The 19765-nt window shown below is 40.0% G+C and overlaps 1 protein-coding gene across 3 annotated transcripts in view; it reads right to left on the minus strand.

The window, feature by feature from the left end:
- Positions 1-19765, minus strand: part of ELMO1 (engulfment and cell motility 1) — a 313771-nt gene that overhangs the window by 100069 nt on the left and 193937 nt on the right. For all 3 annotated transcript variants that reach the window (XM_032181430.1, XM_032181431.1, XM_032181432.1), the window contains one exon: positions 8753-8889. In XM_032181430.1, the coding sequence (XP_032037321.1) occupies positions 8753-8889 (137 nt within the window). The remainder of the gene's footprint in view (positions 1-8752; positions 8890-19765) is intronic.

Genomic DNA, 19765 nt, shown 5'->3' on the forward strand with positions numbered 1-19765 from the left:
TCTTCACTGCTGCCAGTACCCTTGGTAGCCTAAGGAAAACCAGCAGAGGCAGGTACCTCCCCCGTTGGCCCTGTGTGTGCAGTACAGACACAGCTGAGAAAACAAGAGAAGGAGAGAGAGCACACCCACACCCGCACCCCATCTCCTCCTCCTGCTCGCTCCCTCTCCCAGCAGCCCTCCCCTCCCAAATGCCTCTATCACAGCCGAGCCAACCACTCCCCATTTACAGTGGCACATTGGGTAACAGGAGTGTTTTTTCAGATGCCGGCCAGTTACCTCATCTGCTAAAAATAGAGGCAGCATGCAGCAGACTGATTGGCAAATGCCTTTTTAATGGTGACTGACGTATTCCATCAAGACGAGAGACGTAAATTCCAAACAAGGAAGGGCATTTGTGTAAGGACAGATGAGACAAAAACAACAAAAAGCCCTGGCTTTGCTTATGAGACACGTATGAAAGATTTTTACTGCTCTTTTCAACCACAGTGCTATTTAGATTACAATTACTTAAAGTGAAACAGCAATAACATGAGCTCTTCTGCTGCTCTAAGAAAAGCTATAAAAATCTCATTGTCAGCTGCATCTTTCGTCGCGATAACCTCATTTCAACTGAAACAAAATCTTTGAGACATCACCTCCCCCCCTTTCTCTTTTTTATTTGCCTATAATAAGGTCTATAGTCTAGGGAGCTCTCGGGCTGAAATCCATGCATTGTGATTCACAAAATGAAAATCTGGTATTATATGCCCACTGACATTCACATCAGCAGCAACTCATGCAGCAAAAAGCCATATGCCATGCACCTCTGATTTAACTGTGCTACAAAAACATATCCTAGAAAGAAGAAATAAAAATACAGAGACAAGAGTGGTTCCCAGGATCTGATTATTATCTACACTTTAAGTCAAGACTGACAGGGGCAATATCACAAAATATGCTGCTTTGGTGACAGTTTCAGTTAGGTTATAGCATTTATCTCAGCAACTAACACAAGCGAAGAATTCTTTCCCAGTGGAAAACATTCTTACAGAACACAAAACAAGTGGTTAGCACAGATAACCTACACTCAGCTTTTCTCCTCTGGTTATCCAGCTTTCCACTCAATCATCTTTTTGAAGGTTGAGATGTTTATTAGCTTGATCAGCACTCACAGAGATGAAAATGAAGAACACTTTGAAAATCTTAAGTACCAACAGTTTTAAAAATTGCCATCTACAGGGTGTTAAGCAGATCTGCATGTGTTTTACAGTAACTCACAGATTTCATTAGAAAGCAAGGAGATAAAATCCACTCTACCAATGAAGACAAGATTTTCATAAATAAGAGATTTGACTGTTGAAACCAAGGGTGACTTTCATCACTGATGAATGGATAAGTCAAAAAACTTTCTGACCAAGGAATAGATTTTACTTTTTTTTTTTTTTTTCCTTTTTTCCTTCCTCTTAACCAAATAATAAGAGATGCTTTGCTCACACATCCTTTCATTTCTTTAATTTCTGTTTGAAGAATCCATCTCTTTTTATATATTTTTTTTCCATACTGGAAAATAAATTCACAAAATTTCAGCTTTAAAATGCTTTTCCTTTTAAAGCCTATTACCTCCATGAAATTGTTGTATATGTGATCACTGGAGAAACATAGTTCAGCTAGGATAATAACAAGATATGACCCTGCTATTAAAGACTTGCAAAGCAATCTGGCAAAGACAGGAAGTAGTAAAGATACTACTTTTAATGAAAAAAAAATATCTTTAAACTAGTAAATCAGCTCATGAGCTATGAAGTGCAGAGAAAGGGTGAGTGCATCTCTCCTTTCCGCTTCATTATCCAGCATAAGAATTTATATTCCACAAATTACCTCTAATGTTTTTTAAATGTATTTGCATTCTTGAAAGTGATAATGAACACTGAAAAAAATCTCAAAAGGAAGTGATTAGCTACATTTAAAAACACAATATACTTGTTCATTTCCTTTGAGTTTGACAGTCACAACCTTTGGGGTATGAATATTTAAACTTAGATCCGATTTTTACAGACAGATCCCTCAGTAAATGGACAACTGTATCTTCAGAGTCTTAAACACCCCTCCTCAAGGTTCATGCAGCCAGAAGCAGCAGACAAACTCACTTTGACAAACACAGTGGGACACATTTTGAGATCTGACAGGTGTGGATGAATGTACAGAGAGCAGAGATGGAGAAGCTGAAACACTGCTATTCCCAAATGAGCAGCTGATGAAGGAATAAACTTAGAATACCCAGGCCATGAAAAGTACAGAGGAAACACTGACCAAATGCTAGAGAAAGATCTTAAAAAGGCTCTCCCTATGCTGTATTAAACAGCACGGCTTAAAACAGACTCATCTTAAGCAAGCGATTACTAATGCAATAGACCTGACAACCTTCCTGTCCCTAATTATGCTTTGCTAGGAGATTCCTTTTTATAATTGAAAAATATCACCCTGCAAATACAGTCACATTTTCTGCATAAGATACGCAGCAGACTTGCAAAACATCTTGCTCTAAAAAATGTTTTTGATAAATTCATGCATTACACAATTATTGACACGATATATTTATGGCAATTAACTGTTTCCAATATGAGCTAATATAGTGCTAATGGCCTCAGGTGTGAAAGTGTGGAATTTAATTTGCGCTAATCTGCCTAAGCCTGGGGAATACCGAATTCACTCTATGTGAAAATAATTTATTTGCAGTATCCCTGTCTGATATAAACAAAGCACTGCCAAGGGAAGGTGCAATAAAGCTAAGAGAGCTGCAATCATTCTGCCGGCCCAGCCTTTCCCACAGGTAAAACACCAACAGAAGCCTTCCAACAGTGCTCTCAAAAGAACTGAAATGCATCTGCTTCAGGCTGGTGAAACACCCACAAGAAAACACCACCTGCTTTGAAGAACATCTGTGGAAGAGCTATTTACCACCCTCTTCATTCCTCTTTATCATTGAAAGGAAAAGCAAGTAACAAACAGGTTCACAGACTGACCAAAGGATTTTACTTGCAAGTGGCTTTGGTTGAACTAATTTTTCTCTCTTCTTTAAGGTAATGGGTCTTCAATTGAGCAGCAGGACACACACACAGGCATTGCTACAGGGCTGGAGCTGTGGTACAGGTGATGGAGGAGGCTGCAGCACAGACGCCCTGCTTCTGCTTTTGGCCCTGCTGTTGCCTCACTGTCAAGGCACTTGGGGTCTGTGTGCCTTTGCCTCCTGTAAAATGGGTTTATTGAGGAGAAAAGTGAGGGGTATTGTTTAGTGCTGCTGGAGGGGATCACCTGAGAGCAGGAGGAGACCCACTCCTCCTCCTGGGCTTGCTGCGAGTGGCAAGGCCTAGCACCTAAAACTGGGACAAGATGGCAGTGAGGGGGACATTTTGAACAGTCTACCCCTAGAGCATCCCCTGCTTGCAGGGGACCCAGAGAAGCAGGCGACAGCTCCTCTGCCTCAGCCACCTCATGTTGCTGTCCTGATGCTCTCCAAACACCCCCACAGGCCTCTGCTTCCTCATGGCCAACTTGGCCTACCCTGCAGTGGTGCTGGCCCACCACACTTGTTTCCACACAAAACACCACCTGCACAGTTCCCCTCCTTAAAATCCTGCCCATGAACACTTAGTCATACTTTGAACCCAGCCTTATGCAATTATTCATCCTCTAGCTGCTGAAAGTGTGACAACACTGAGAAGCTGAGAAACCTGTGGCATGGCACTTCTGAGCAGCCATCCAGCAAAGAAATGGTATTTCTCATTTTTATGTTACGCTTGGTTACCTTTTCTGTTATCTTGTCACAGAGCAAGGAAAAATATTCACAGGGTCCAAGCATAAGCAATAAACATCTTTTGTGGTTATCAAGTGCCTTGCTGTTTGTTTTGGTATTTAATTACAGGACTCACGTAGGGCATTTATTGTTTCCATCTGCTGCCACCGTGAACAATATCTACTATACTGATTACCACACAACACAGTGTTTCCCTGTGTATACCCATCAGAGACACATATTATAACCTCGCAGAGCAGACCCCTCTCCTGCAAGGGAACCCAGTGCTAAGGTTTCGTGCATCACTGATACAGATACCACAAGCACGACTGCTCCGGGGTGCGCAGCTCTGCTGCTGTGAAACGAAAGCCAGCTTTGCCAAGGTGCTGAAATCAAAGGGTTTGGGGCATTTCTGAGAATTTTCTTCTCATTACAGCAACACAAAACAAATTTTCACAGAACAAGTTCGTATTTTATACTACAATGATCTCAAACACATGGTCAGAGGGCAAAATAGAGTTCTCAGTAATGAGAAAAATGCATCAGTGGCATCATTAGCCAGCCTTCCTCTGCTTTCCAATTCCCTAAATCTACAGTTTCAGTGAATGCAGTAGATTTTGATTTCAAACACCAAGCAGCACAGAACTTTCAAAGTTTTTCAGTTTTGGTGTCTTCTACTCAGCTTCATTTGTGCTGAAAAAATAAACTGTGTCTTGTTTTGACTAGTCATTTTTGGGCCACCAAAAACCTAAAGCTACCTCATAGACTAATGAAAGACTAATAAAAACAGCTACGACAGTGCCCATTCTCTACAAAGCAGCTTCGAAACCTCAGTAGGTGAATTGGAATTTCATTTTTTCTTACATATTGGTGCTGGAAGCAGTATTTTTAATTCTTATTCTCCTTGCTTTTTGTTTTGTTTGTTTGTTTTTAAGATGGCCCTAGGCACAGAACTAGCAAATTGTTCATATCGTCCTTCAGGTCTAACAAGACAAACTATGGTTGGCCCTGCAATTAAGGTAACCCATTTGCTCACCCTTCTTCCTATCAGCAGGTGAACTTCAAACCTATAAAAGCATCAGACAAATCTGGGGAACAGAGATGAGGATAATCTTTTCCCTTGCATGTTCTCCCATCTGTGGTCTCCTCATCTCACAATATACAATAGGTGTATTTTACAAGAAGATCACTAACACAGGTTCCCTCTTTCAATGTAAATCTTCATTAGGGCAACACAGGGGTATTTACCTAAGCAAAATTAGTGGTGATCAACACAGTTTTCCATTAGAAGCGTACTTTAATTTGGCCCCATGGGAGGAATTTTACAGTGGGGCAGGTATCTTGAATTCCATTTACCATCATGTTAAAAACATGTTAAACAAAAAATCAACCAGTCAGTACATCATAGCTTGTGTAACAGCAGGGCCTGGTTACCTCGAGCAGGCTGAGCAGAGAATAGCTAGACCTCCAGGAGGAAAAACCAACACCTATTTAAATGGGCAGGTTGGTGATGAAAGTTTCTAGATGCTAGAGTATAAGATAAATCCATTCAACTTTCTTATAGTCATCACTGTCTCCAACCTCTATACACAATGGTTTCTTTTGCAGCAATAAAACATAGATTATATAATCCTGTCTCCAAGCTTTACATTTCTAAAGTCATAAACCATGCTGTCTGTTCATATATGATTGTGAGGAAAGAGCTTGAACGTGTCCTTTGATCAACTGCAGACTCAAAGGAAAACAAAAAGGTTTCAAATGGAATTGTTGCCACTTGCACATCTGTCTACCCTATTGCATCTTAATTTCTCTAGAAAACTCACCAGACATGAATTATGCATGTCTTAAAATGTTATACAGACATAATATAAGCTTAGCTGCCTGACTGAATTATTCTATTCAGAAATCTACGAGTATATTGAGAGACTGTAAAAAAGGTTTTAGGTCTGACAGTATCATACTATCACCATAGAGATCCAAGGAGTTTTGCTAATGCAAGAGCTGAGCCTGACAAATGTGTCTGTTTTAATGAATGAGAATCAGAGAGACAAAGCATGGGATCATAAATGTCTCACTAAAACATCATTGCATTTTTCCAACTGTGAACAAAGTACCTTTATATTTTTTAAAAAACTCTAAAAGAAAATAAAGAAAAAAAGGAAGGGAAAGAAGCTATATGAAATCTCCAGAACATGGACTGAGGAACCACGATGGCACAGTATACAGTATTATCGTCAAAAGAAAGTCAATCTGTGTCTTAAAAAGCCCTTGAGAATAAGAACTGAAGTGGGGAAGTATTCAATCACCTCACTTCTCTTGGCGAGGAAGTGCAGGAGATGAGGAAATAAATCTTCATATGCGCACACAGACCTCCTACCACCTCTCATACACAATCTATGGAGATTAATCAAAAGTTCAACAAAAAAGCTCCTTCTCTTCGATTATGATTAAAGATGAAAGCAAGCAGATTAGCTTTTAAATGCAATCTCTAGGTCTAAATAAAGAGTTAGCATATTGGGAGCTTCTGATTTTGTTTTGGAGATTTTGGGGTAGGAAGCAAGGAAGGAAGAAAATGAACAATCCCATCACTCAGGTAGACAGCAAACTGTAGAAAAGTGGTGTTTCATATATTACCATGACAATCAAGTTACTGAAACTGAAAAATGGTAATACAAAGAGAGGAGAAAAGAGAACTTTTCACAGCAGCTGAACTACTGCATCTTCTAAGGCCCCTGCTTTATTCCCCTTCACTCCTGAAAGTGTGGGCTGAATGTTCCCTGTGTCCACATGACCTTCACTTGCTAAGTTTGCAAAAACTCATTGCATAAAAACAGGTACCCTTAGCACTCAGAAAGGATGAAGAAAGAATATTAACATGCCACGAAAACCAAAGCTGTTTGCCAGGTAAGGATTAAAAATGGTGTTGTGTGGTTCGGTAAAGCCATCAGCACTGGCAGCTGTCAGCCACCAACCAGATGAGTAAACCTTGGGGTACCACTACATAACATCGAATCCTCCACAAATCCAGAAGTGCTTCACAAGCCCACACAACAACATGGTTTGCTTTACTCACAGATCCCTTTAAGACGGATATCAGCTGAGTAATGCACATCACCACCACATGCCATTTGAAGTGGATAAAGAGCACAAAAATCTCCTTGTGACTAAAAGAAAAGATTCAGATAGGCAGAACATAACTACTGAACTGCTAGAAATGACAGTCATGGGAGTTTAGTATTCCCTCCCCTTTACAGCAGGAAGAAGATACTGGACCAGCATCTCACCAATTGCACCCACCATACACAAATCTCAGTAGGCTGGTGGCACATGTTTTGGATTTGCCCCATAGAGTTAAAGGGGCAACATCCTCCTACATCTTCAGTGACAGAGGCAGCAGGACCTACTGCCTACCCTGCTCAACCTTCAAGAGTTGCTCGGTGAAACCACAGGATTTTCAGTAACTTAAAACATAACTAACTTACCAGATCAGAGAAGAAACTACCTTGTGTACCACTACAGTGGTATCTAACACAGACAAGAACATTTCTGTACTTTCTCTCAGGGTGATCTGGGCTGTTGCCAGAAATAGAACATTTTTTTGTTCCCCTAATAATAATAATTCAATAACTAATAATACTCAAATTCAAGTTGTGGAAACTTATATACACAAATCCTTTTTCTACTGAGACAGAAGGCCTGTAAGCAACAGGCAGTTATCAATCCGTTTGTTTTAAACAACCACAGAATATAAAGTAGTATTTTATAAAAAAGATTATTGCTTTTAAGCCTTTGATTTTAGGTTGCTATACTTTTCAGTGGAATATCTCATCATTGCTCCTTTTGCTCTTCTTTGTACCATTTGGAATAAGAAATGTGTCAGAAATTCTACACAAGAACAAGCCTCTAGGTTATCTAGCTACAACAGCAGGCACTTTGGACTTCCATTTTCTGTTTTGCCAGGCTTCAGGTATTGCTGCTATCTTACCAAAAAGAAATCAACACAGGTTATTCCACACTGTGTCTGAAGGATTCACCTTCCTTTTGCAGTGGAAAAAGGACATTTAGATAATTTCATTAATAGACAGCTCCAGTTAGAAGGTAGGCACAATCATTCTTACTAGCTCTCGCATAGCGTTTGAGTCTGGTGGTATCAGAGCACTTCTTTGGAACATGCTGACACAATGCAGCTGCCTCCCTTTTCATTCTCAACCAACATCCCTATAATCAACATTCGATCTCAGTCAGAGAGGCGCAAGATACAGAGCTTCCCAACAAAGACAGAGATGCCAGCAGGACACAAAAACATGAGTTTGTCATTCTTACAAAATGCCAAAGATACTGTTCAGCCTCCTGGTATGTTAGAGAGTTAAACTAGGATTTCTAGAGCCCATTAAGACAGACACCCCTGTTCTCCACACCTTTGCTGTCAGTCATATGACTGTCTGAAAATTCCAGATTTCTCATACAATGAGAAGGGTGCAATACTGATGGTTGGTTGCTTTGGTTTGTTTCAGCTGGCCAGATTGTACAGCACTTTGTCATGTTTGCGTCCACTCTTTAATATTTTACTATTTCAGTTCTTGTATGAAATGAAAGGGATGCACACAATTATCACTGCAACAGTCTGTTTGCATTATTTACAACGTTAGAGGCTGCAGCACTTCAGCATAATATTGCTAACATAAAAAGGCAGAATATACCCTCAAGCCAGGTTTGTATTTCCAGTTTGCAGTGTAACATGATTGAAAAAGGTCTATGAATCTCCCTTATACTGTGGGAGGTGTAAGGGAGATTCATAGACCTTTTTCAATCCCCCTGCTTTGTAAATGCTGCCCCTCTGATGTATGAAGAATCTGAAGAGAAGACACATCACAGTATTCAGCAGAAGTGGAATTAGTAAATCCCTGTGCCTCTAGGGAAGAAAACATGGCCTTGTTTCAACATCCTGCCCAGTTATTCCCTCCCCACCCCTTTTCTTGCCTTGTTGAAGTCCTCTGAAGTTGCCCTCATTTCCTTCCATGTCTTGTTCAAGAGCTGAATGCAGATACAGAAGAACTCCTCAAATGATCTGTCATGGGTGAAGAACATGGGATGGAAATCATTGCAGGTCTCACTGGCTAAAAACAGAAAAACAAGGGGCAGTGGAATAAAACATTTACAGGCAGGAACTACCAAAACCAAACAAAAATAAAATACAACCAGCCGTAAACTTTAGTGAGTACCATAATGGACAGGAATCCTAGTTCTAGTAGCAAAGGGTGTCAAAAGAATATCCTGAAAATCCACCCTCGGACTACAGTCTTAAAAGGCAATGAAACATAGCACAGTGCCTCCCTGTATGAGACCAGCAGAAAGAGCAAGAGGAAGCAACTACCCTTTTCCCTGAATATTCTCTCAATGGGTGCTTTGTTTGTGCCAAGGTTTGTCATTCAGGCCAGGACAGAGAAGGACAGACAGAAACACAAGCCTTCTCATCGAAGTAACAGCCTTCCCCACTGCTAACAGCATGCACCATATTGTCTGAGAACCAAATACAAAACCTGATCAGTCACAACACAATATTAGATCAAAGTACACAGTGTAACGCGAAGGTCTGCTGATACAGTAGATGAGCTACCATATTCTATATGGATATACCACAGAGGCAAACAAAGAAATCTAGAGAGACATATAGATGGAAATATAACTGATTCAAATTGTTCTTTGAATCTTTTGATCTTATGTCATGTGCCCCTTATCTGAGATAGGGGGGTGGGGTGGGGGCAGGACAAAACAGGACGACAATAGCAACCAAAAAACCAAAACCCACCCATCCACCAAAAAAAAACAACCCACAACTTTTTTTTTTTCTTTTTTAAATCAAATACTGGCTTTAAGAAAGGCAGAATAAAATAATAGTATAGTGATGATGATCCCAGAAAGGAAGAGTTCAGTTTGACAGGACTGTGAATCGCCTTGTGAGAAGAATGGATTTTCAAAATTTAATGGCAGGACTGAAGCAATGCTGACCTCTTGGCCTGCCTGAGGAACTTGGGAACAGAAGGGGCTTTAGAGAAGTACAGAAAAGGATCTTTAGAACCCTGCCATGACTTACAGTGCCACCTCAGCAGGTTTCACATTTATGCTCTTAAAAAAAAAAAAAAAAAAAAAAAGTCATGTTGACTAAGGCCTTCATCATATACTTTATCCTTAAAACTCTTAACTTCATCTTTCACTTCTGCATCAGTACTCTTTTGGTCTTTTTCAGCAGTCATTCACATGTCCATATAGCAGCATCTTCCCTTCCTTCAGGATCAAACAGCCACAGCTTAGGTAGGCTTCATTCTCTTCAAGAATGGGAGAAGTATTCAGCTCTGGGATACAACACCCCTTTTCTTGAAGCTGCATCACTCACTGCCTGATACTTGCCTTCTCTCAGTGGAACTGGAAAAATTAGAATGAAAACTTTCTGCAAGAGGATGTGAATGAAGCAGGCAGGCCGACTCTTTGCACAAGCTGCAACCTCATGGTATTGGTACCTCTTTCTAGCCACAACCCCTCCCTTTCAGCACATTTAGTTACCTCTGCCATGTCAGTACCTGCTGCCATATAAACCCAAGTTCTGCTTGCAGTCACCTGAAGCTCCCAAGAAAGAGGGTTTCTGATCTTTCCCAAGATGCAGCTTTCCAATTGCAAAGCAAAACTCTGAAGCTTGATTGTAAATTTGAGGGTTAATTTTAACATCAGATTTACTAAAATCTAATCAATTCCTCAGCTATGTAGTGAGGGTGAGAGTTAATTTTGGAGCATAGGTTTCATTCTAATCAAATAATCTCAATTTACTTCAAAGGATGTGTAGTCAACAGGGAATTTGTCGAAGCAGAGACCTATATTTATGAGGTAAGGCTCAATCACTTTAAGAGAACAAAATGCCTCAGGCATGATTTGCAGAGCACCTTCAGCTTCCATTCATTCAGCTGAAGCTGCAAGGGCTCAGCACTTCCAATAATCAGGCCTTCAGCCTGTAATAATGTTAGAGACACAACAGAACAGATTCTCAGAGGGCACTTGTCTTTAAGTCATGAAATACTATAATGATGAGAAGAAATAAAATAACGCCAAGCTGAAGAACGCAGCCAGTACCTTCACTGTATAAATCACAGCACGAAACAATGCAATAACGTCGACACACACTGGCCTTTCTGATCCTCCTCAGAGCCAGAGCTTATCTCTGCTCCTACTCATAAAAAATCAATAAATCAAAATTAATGGAAAGGCTAGGGATTCTCAGAAACTTGATTATCAGTTCTAACTCATGTTCCTTATGATAATCAGCTCCAAACTGTATCTAAAATGCTGACTACTCTGCATGCAGAATCAGAGGTGCTAGCCCCCCACCTTTTATATAACTAGACAACATATTGTGGCTTGTCTTTTCAGTCCAAAAAGGAAAGTGTAGAAAATTGCTGGTATTGATATACATGGAGATAGTTAGGCCTGTTAAAAAAAAAAACAAGATCAATGTCTTAAAGCACAAAACAAATGCTAAGAAAAATTCAAAAACAAATGAGAAATAGTTTCTTCAAAATTCCCACTAGCATCCAGACAGAAGAGAAAAAAAAATCCATATTCGACTTCAAAGGCTGCTTCTTGTTTGTCGTAAAAATAGTAGTCCAAATAATCCAATTCAACAGAAACCTCACAAATGAAGCACATCAGCAATGTTTATATTATAGTATATCAATAGGCTGCAACTCAGGCCAGGCCTACATTCTGCTGTGGTTAAATATCTAATGAAAGATAACCCTTGACTCAATACTTTCTTTCTCCTTTGTATAAGCAAGATGAGGATGAAGAAAAAGGCAATACTGTGTTATTAGTGGTTTCTAGGCCAGAGTTAAGACTGAGTAACAACTTCTGGTGTTACCCTGCTATCTCCAGCCCCAAGTCAGCATCTCCACTGTCAGAGTATCACCTCTCTCTACAAAGTGGGCAAATTTAGAGGTTTCTGAGTTTTACTGATTAAAAATTTCATTGATTTGTTTCACTAACTTCCGGTTTGACAAACTGTAAACAGCAATCCAGTGTTAGAATGATTTGGAGACCTTTCACAAAAGAGCTGCATAAAAAATTTCTGGCCTGAAGCCTGGCACTCTCTAACCTTCATTTTCACAGGCAAGAACTTGCCACATTTGGGAGCAACACAGAAACATATACAGGGTTGCAGCATAGGGACATAAATCATCATGATTATTTAATAACTTCATCAAGTTTTAATTACGTCTCTGTGAGATCACCTTTGAAAGGCAAGTCAGAGAAGAAAAGTCTGGCCTACATAAATCAGGTGAAGATCTTGTTGATTTTCCTTTCTTGGCACAATTCTTGGAGCCATAGATCAATGTGCCACCTATCGGGATTTAAGTAGTCTTTCAAGCTTCTAGCTGATCTATAGCTGTGCCTTTGAGGAAGAAGCTTAGTTCATTTCTCATCAGATACTGCACTGGACAAAAAATAAAAGAAATAAAAAATAAATAAAATAAAAAGCTAATTTCTACCTGAGACTTTATGCAGTCCTTTCAGTGTATATTTTTAGTGTCTATCCAAAACAGTTGTGTCTGTCAGTTCATTTTCTAAATTATGAGAAATACATTCAAGCATCCCTGACTGTTCAAACGGTAAATGAATTTGATATGTTGTCTTGTCCCCTCTGCAGATGAGTAGGAAACAACAGGGGAAAAAATGAGAAAGAAGAGTTATACTTTCATTTTTTTACCTCTTGTCTGAATGCTTTTTCCCATGAGAAACAACATCATCAGAGCCAAATTTCTTCTAGCTGTGCTGAGAACAGTTGGGTATTTGCATATTTGCATAAGCCTGTCTTGGAAGGGCACAGATTACATTATGATGTTTCAATAACTGTTCAACTTGAAGTACAGCAGAGATGTAAATTTCAAAGTTGCTTTGGTGAACTGAATACAGACAAAAGGGATTTCTGCGTGCAGGACAGATTCCAGGAAAGGACAAGTGCACCAGACAGACACTAGGTGGGTGCATCACCTCCTCACAGCCCAAACCAGTATGAACCAAAGGCTACCCGTTCATCAGAAGCTGGTGGCAATGCTGCAAACCTATAGCTGGAACTGACACCTTTTCTACTTAAACACACAGATTGGGGGATACAGTACTGATTCCATCTTTCCCTCTACCTTAAGAAATGAATTGTTTGTAGATGTTCATACAAATGTTCCACTTGGAATGGGAAAAATAATCTGAATAGATTTTTTTTTTTTCTCTTTAGATTTATTTTGCACAATACTTGGAAGCAATAGAAAGATAATCCTTCTCTCCCCACCAAGCTACCATAACAGACAGAGACACAATAATACACCCCTCTAGGCAAGGTACTGCCCTTGATCTTAAAAAACCTCTGCTTTCCTCCTGACTCTGTTAAACCACTCTGTTGATACTAGACACTCATTCTCCACACCTTTAAAGTGACATATGGTTATTCTGATTGAATGCAAGAAATGAAGAAGGTTATACTGGAATGAAAGTGAAATAATAAATAACAGTCTTTATCATGAAGAGGAACGTTAGAAATTTGGAAAACGCTTAACACATTCTTTTCAAAATCTATTCATGATGCCAGGGGGGGCAAGTTGGGAGCAACTTAAATGGTCATTTTCCAGGAAGCAGGAGTCTTAAAGACTTCTGATCTCTTTTAAAGAGATAATGCAAAAGCATCTCAATAAGACCTGGCAAAAAACTCATAAGATGCTCAGCCTTTGCATTTGCTAAGAATCTAAAAGATGACACCCAGAGTTTTTCCTCAGGTGGCAAAATCTTAACTTCACTGCATTACAGAAGAAAAACTGCCAATACTCTGGCATACTAAATAAAAATAGAAATACCATCTCAGGGGCCAAACGTATTATTTTTTTTAGTAGGATAGAATGCAGTCTACAAGTTTATGCTCAAATTAAATAAAAATCCTAAAAAATTATAAGTAAACTCTAACATTTTAGCTTGGGTTCTGCTACTGTATGCGAAGACAAGGATCCTAGAAATCCTTGCAAATCCTTGGCCATGAAACAACTGTATGACATGACCACAAGAGCTATGCTCACATCTTACACTCAGCTCACATTCCTACTAAGAATGGAGGGACAGCAAAAGTTATACTGCCATATGTTAGCCAGCAATTAAAACTACATGCTTCCATTAAGTTTTCTCAAAATAATTCCTTGATTAATAATTATGCAACACCGGCAGAAAAAGGTTTAATGCTTTTTAAAACTCCACAGCCTACTTCCTCTGCAATCTGTGCAATTAGTTCCCCTGCAGATTGACATTTCAGTGGCTTTTCCACTCCTCTGCAAATTTAAGGCTTCAAGCCATCATATTGGGATTGTGCATCAAAGACATTTACTAATCGCATATGAAAAACCTTGTCACCGATGTCAACAATGCACAAGTGGTGTACAAAACACAAGAAGAAAATATTTTCCATAGTAGATAATGAAAGTGATAACATTGCTGTGTATTCTCAAATATTTCAAAAGCAGGCAGAGAGCTTGAATCAATCAATTTATTCAGTCAGCCATATAAATATGGTCACCCGGTATTAATGCTGTCACATGTAAAGGGACAGACAGACCCTGTGGTGAGGCATAAGCTCTGCACTGGGGGTGGTATTAACAGATACTGCATACCAAGAAAGACATCAAGAAAAAAAATCCTGAAATTGCCTCCATCAGCATGGCTTTGAGATGAGGGAATCAGTGACACAGAGCCTTTGGAAAGTGGTTTGCAAAGCTCCAGTGAGAGGGGTCTCCAAAACACGTCTCTGTCTGACAGGGATCTGGAATCTGTGTGATCGAGTCTCCACATGGATCTGTCTCTTCTATTGCAGAGCTGCTGCTGAATTCTGGGTGAGTCATTTATCCCCTATGTTGTTTCCCCCCCTCTCACAGAATGGAGATGATAATATTTGATGGGGGAGGAGGGGGGTGGCAGAATGATCCACTGCAGTTTCTGAAGTGCAGCAAGATCCACAAATGAATGGTGCAATACAGACCTTGGAAATATCATCTCCACTTGGCATGGCCTCCTCTGGGATTATTATTTGCCAATAACAGAAGACAACCAAAGAGCAACTAATTCTCACTAGCTCTCTCAGGAGGAGGAACACTAATTTCTGCTTCTCCCTGAAGATGAGATAAAGTAAAAATAACTACTGCCATGACCATTTTTATATACGCAATCAAAAATTCTCTCAGTAACACATACAGTACGTAAGAAAAAGTGCACCTAATGCTGCAGAAATACTGCAATTGCCAAGTTATCTACACCATTGATCCCTGTAGTCTGCTGGCAATAATTTAAGCAAAAACCTTTGGCTACCCTTCTCTCACATGATAGGGAAACAGCATACTTTAAGGCAGAGAAAGTCACGAACAATGGCAGTGCAATAACGTGGTAATATTGCTGTCAATTGTGTAATTGTCTTTCCTAGGGAACAGTGTAGTTTAGAAGGACTGATTATTATTCGAACAAAAGCCACTGGTCTTTTTTACTTTGAATTGCAACGGTAAGATACAAGCACCTAGGTTTCAGGACACAGTAAAGCAATACAAAGAGCTAAGCTGCATTTGTTCAACTTCAAACCTACATGAATTATTTGAGAATTTTGTTCTGCCTGCATTGAAACTAGAAGGGGATAAGAAGCTCACTGGACCAAGGAACTGTGCAAGATGTGCCACAAGTTTCCCCAGGGGTGTGTGTGTGTCTGTGAAAATGCAGAATTCCTGAGAAGGGTATCAGGAACCACTCCAAATCCCTTTTTCAAGTGAAAATTAAGAATTCATTTTGCTTCTCATTTCTATTTGCTACAAAAGAGGATCCTACGCAGCTGGTTACCATGATAACCTCAGTCCAAGAGAGGCTAAGAACCAATGTAGGCATGCTCAAGAGGCCCAAAATTCACTAGGCATTTGCAGCACCGAAGTAGTATACACACCAGTATTTGGGAAAGTGACAAGTTGATCATGTAAAGTAGGGCAAAAATGCTCCCATTTTAACAAGGTAAATAGCATTTTGAGAGCAGCAAAATTATCTAGAAATACATCGTTACAGAAAACATCTAACAGCTTACCTTACCTAACCATATACTGACTTGGAAGAGTCAGACTTGTTTTTGCTAACATGTAGCAAAAAACACCAACTCAATCTCCTCATAGAGATACAAGGCAACAGCATTTCTCTGAACCAATGAGATTTCTCACTGGGAGAGCTATAGAGAGAAGCTGGAGGAAAAGTACTTATAAAAGGCTTCCTACGGTCTCTTAGCTTTCCTTTTTCTAGGCTGAGAATAATTTCACTAGGCAATGAAAAATGAGGATTCCACAAAACCTCAAGCCTGATGAGACAGGCATGACTAGGATGTTTACAGCACATGGAAACTGAAGTGCTTCACTACTTTACTCAGATTTACTTTGAAAGTGACTACTGCTGTATGAGAAACATGCCTCCTCTCCCCAAGATATCATTAATGAAAGGAGACACTATTTAAAAATTCCCCTTTCTCATTGTCCCAAATCAAAGCAGTGAAAGAATCCTAACTACTGCAGCACAAGTCAGTAAAGCCCCACACTTAACTATTACCAACAGATCCAGTGCTTGAGAGCCAGCAATTGTTCTATGTCCATATAGAGGAGGCTGAGGAACAAAACCCAGACAGATTCACCCTTCCACATCCAGAGCTGATGATGAACAACAGAAAGAAACCAGTGCAGCCAGCGATGTCCACACAACAGACTGACTTTATAAAAGTGATACCTTTTGCAACTATCAGTCAATACAGAGATTTCACTGCACCTAGCCTACTTACAAAGGACCTGAAGACCAAACATTTCTGAACTGTGGTTCAGAAATGTAAACAGAAAATCAAAAGTCACTAAAAAGGTTCTTATGCACAACAAGGAAATGAAAAAGATTGCAGAGAATCAGTGTCGTGCTGATAAGGGTTTCCCATTTCTTTCCAAAGAAGCCTATTTTTATTTGTGATAAAACAGGTGTTAGATATGAATAACTCTAAACTGCCTCTACAATGTGTCATAGCACTTTGCTGGCCAAACAGGAAAGTACTCGACTTCCCTCTTCACTCCTCCACTACTTCCAGTATAAAAGAGCAGTGATCAATAACAGCAAGAAAACATGGCCTTGAAACCTGGTGGATAAATTGGAGCATCATCGTCAGAGGTGAGAGTGCACTTCATTCAAATCTGTCATTCAGTTCTAGGAGAAAACTATGACAGTTGAAATGGTATAAAAACCAAGGGCTTGTGCTCATCATACCAAAAAAAAAAAAAAAAACAAAAACAAAAAAAAAAAACACAACCCAAACCTATATCTTTTGTGAAAAAAGAGACACAGATGTGCAAGCACAGATCTGCAATTACGTTCCAGCATATTTACAGTATTCCTGAATAACAATGTAAAAGCCTGTTAACCAATTAACACAATAACTTTAATTAGGGACTATGCAATGTTTGTGGTCACTCCTGGTAAACAATACAGATTGAAAAGGAATTACACTTATCAAGCAGAATCTACAAAATAGTGTTTAACAAGTAGGCATAGCATGCAAAAATTTCTTACACAGGCTAGCACCGCTGCTTTGTCAGATTCCTGACATCCTGCAAAGCACACAACGGGTACGTGAAAGCTTAAAAAAAAAAAAAAAAAAAAAGGCATTTCAGACAATTCCTAAGCCTGCGGACTGTCTACTTGAAGAACAACGAACACAGGTAGAGGCATTTACAGAAGGCCAGCCAAGCTCCAACCCATCCAGGGAAACACCTTATCACATCTGTTACATGTTGACACCCTACTCCCTTCCCTGTAACAGCCTTTTTCTCCTAAATATTCATAGGAACTGGCCTCATCCGTATCTCCAGACAAATCAAGAAGAATGACAGCAACAATGGGGGAGGCGGATATTCTCAGTGTTCATAAAGAGTGGCATAAAGGCAGCCAGTTACGCTGTGTAACCACTCATTTTAGCCCTGCAATACCCACTGGCAAAGTTTATTCCTAAATGCTATGCTCTGGCGCATTTTCTGTTAACTGCTCCATCACCACAAACCCAGATCACTGAGGGCTGGAGTCAGAAGTAGCCACCTGTCCTACTTCCGCTCATGCATCTCCTCCACGTCCCCTTGAGCAGTACAGCAGTGGATTACCTTTCATGACAGGATTGCTGACTTTCCACTTCTTACTCTGACTGTTTGAGAGAGCACCAGCTTGTTGCTTGTCTTCTGTAAAGGATTCTTGCTAATATGCACGCTTACCTCTAATTACCCATTTCCTTTATTTAGGAAGCTACAGAGACTGTACTACAGGTACAGGCTTATGCCTCTCCAAAGACCTTCTCTGAGACACTTCATCAAGAAGATACTCTAGTTACCATCTGAAATACAAACCATGCTGTTCGATTCACAAGAGAGGAGCTGTCACTGAAAATTAATTCTGCTTTAAATAGGCTGGCTAGGGCTCCATCTGTAAGCAAAACTTGAAGGAGCCTGTGAAAACCTTCAGAAAAACACTGCAAATGGTAACCTGAGAAGAGTACAGATTTTTTATTATTATTATTTATTTTATGTCCCTTCTTGCTGTCTAAGCAGCTCACGTTCCTCTTTTCCTCCTACAGGCCTCCTCATTAAAATCAAATGTTTAAAATGACAATGCAAAGAAAGATGTGGTCATTGTGCAAGACAACTAGTTGGAAAAACACTTTTTTTCCCTGTTACTCAATCTTACAAGTGAGCAACAGCAGGAGAACTGCAAGGAAGAAAAACAAATGAGCATATGGAGAAGGCAACAAACAAGCAGGCAAGCCAGGAAGGAAGAGAAGACTTTTTCCTGGTACCCAGTCATTCCTCTATAAAGAAGTAAAGGTTACAACTGAATTACTCGTGCAGAGCTGGCACAGGCCAGCCGCAAGCCCTCTGCACTCACTGTCAGAGGTGTCAGTACATGTGTTATGCCTCCTTTGGTACACCTTCGTGACAGTCTGTTAGGCTGCCTTCAATGCCACCCTGGTGGGGTTTGAGGCTGGCTGCCTGATACCTCTGCCTAGTCAATCAGGCGAGCTACCAAAGTGCAGAAGCTGGAGGAGGGAAAATGATCAGTTATCTAGAAAACAAGGAAAAAGCTAAACTTAGGCTAGTTCCTCTGCCATCTCAGAAAAGGCAATAAAAATGCTCTGAATTCAACCACTTGCTGTGAATCAAGACTGGGTATACTCAAAATGCCAAACAAGGTAACAGAATGAGAAACAGAGAAAGATGACATCAGTATCAGTACAAAAAATAATTGCCTGTGATTAAGGTGAGGGAAGTGCACTGTATCACACATCCTAGAGAAATAACAGCTCATCTTTCATGTCAGATCTAGTTCTGAACTGTGCTGAAGCTATATTGCTTGCTCAAGTACCAGGAGATGCACCCCTACTAGCTCTCCTTCACTTCTTTATAATGACGTGCAGTATCACCACTACTGCTTCAGCTCCATTTAGGACAAGTTACCTTAGCAATGCTCTCTTTCCTTCTGCATCCCTACAAACTGTGTACTTCCCTTAAAATATAACGATGGTTGGACGTGATCTTGAAAGTCTTTTCCAACCTAAATGATTTTATGACTCTCTATATAATTACACATATATGCAGAAAATTCCCAAATAACATTTTTTCCCCTTTGTGAAAGTGAATAGTGGAAAAGAAGAAAACTACCACTGTATACCCATTTGTACAGGAAAATCCAATGCAATTTACCGCAGGCTGGTGACACCCTAACAGAGCTAAGCAAGGCCGCAATAATCTTGTGATCTAGTGGTGGCACTGCATGTATTTTCAAAGAAGTCAGAGAAGGCTAGTAGGGGTGCATCTCCTGGTCTATAGTCCATCTGCTATTTCATTCTAGATCTGCTGTGGGCAACCAGCAGTGCTAAGTGAG

Source organism: Aythya fuligula, chromosome 2 (genome assembly GCF_009819795.1).
Source record: "Aythya fuligula isolate bAytFul2 chromosome 2, bAytFul2.pri, whole genome shotgun sequence".
Lineage (NCBI taxonomy): Eukaryota > Metazoa > Chordata > Aves > Anseriformes > Anatidae > Aythya > Aythya fuligula.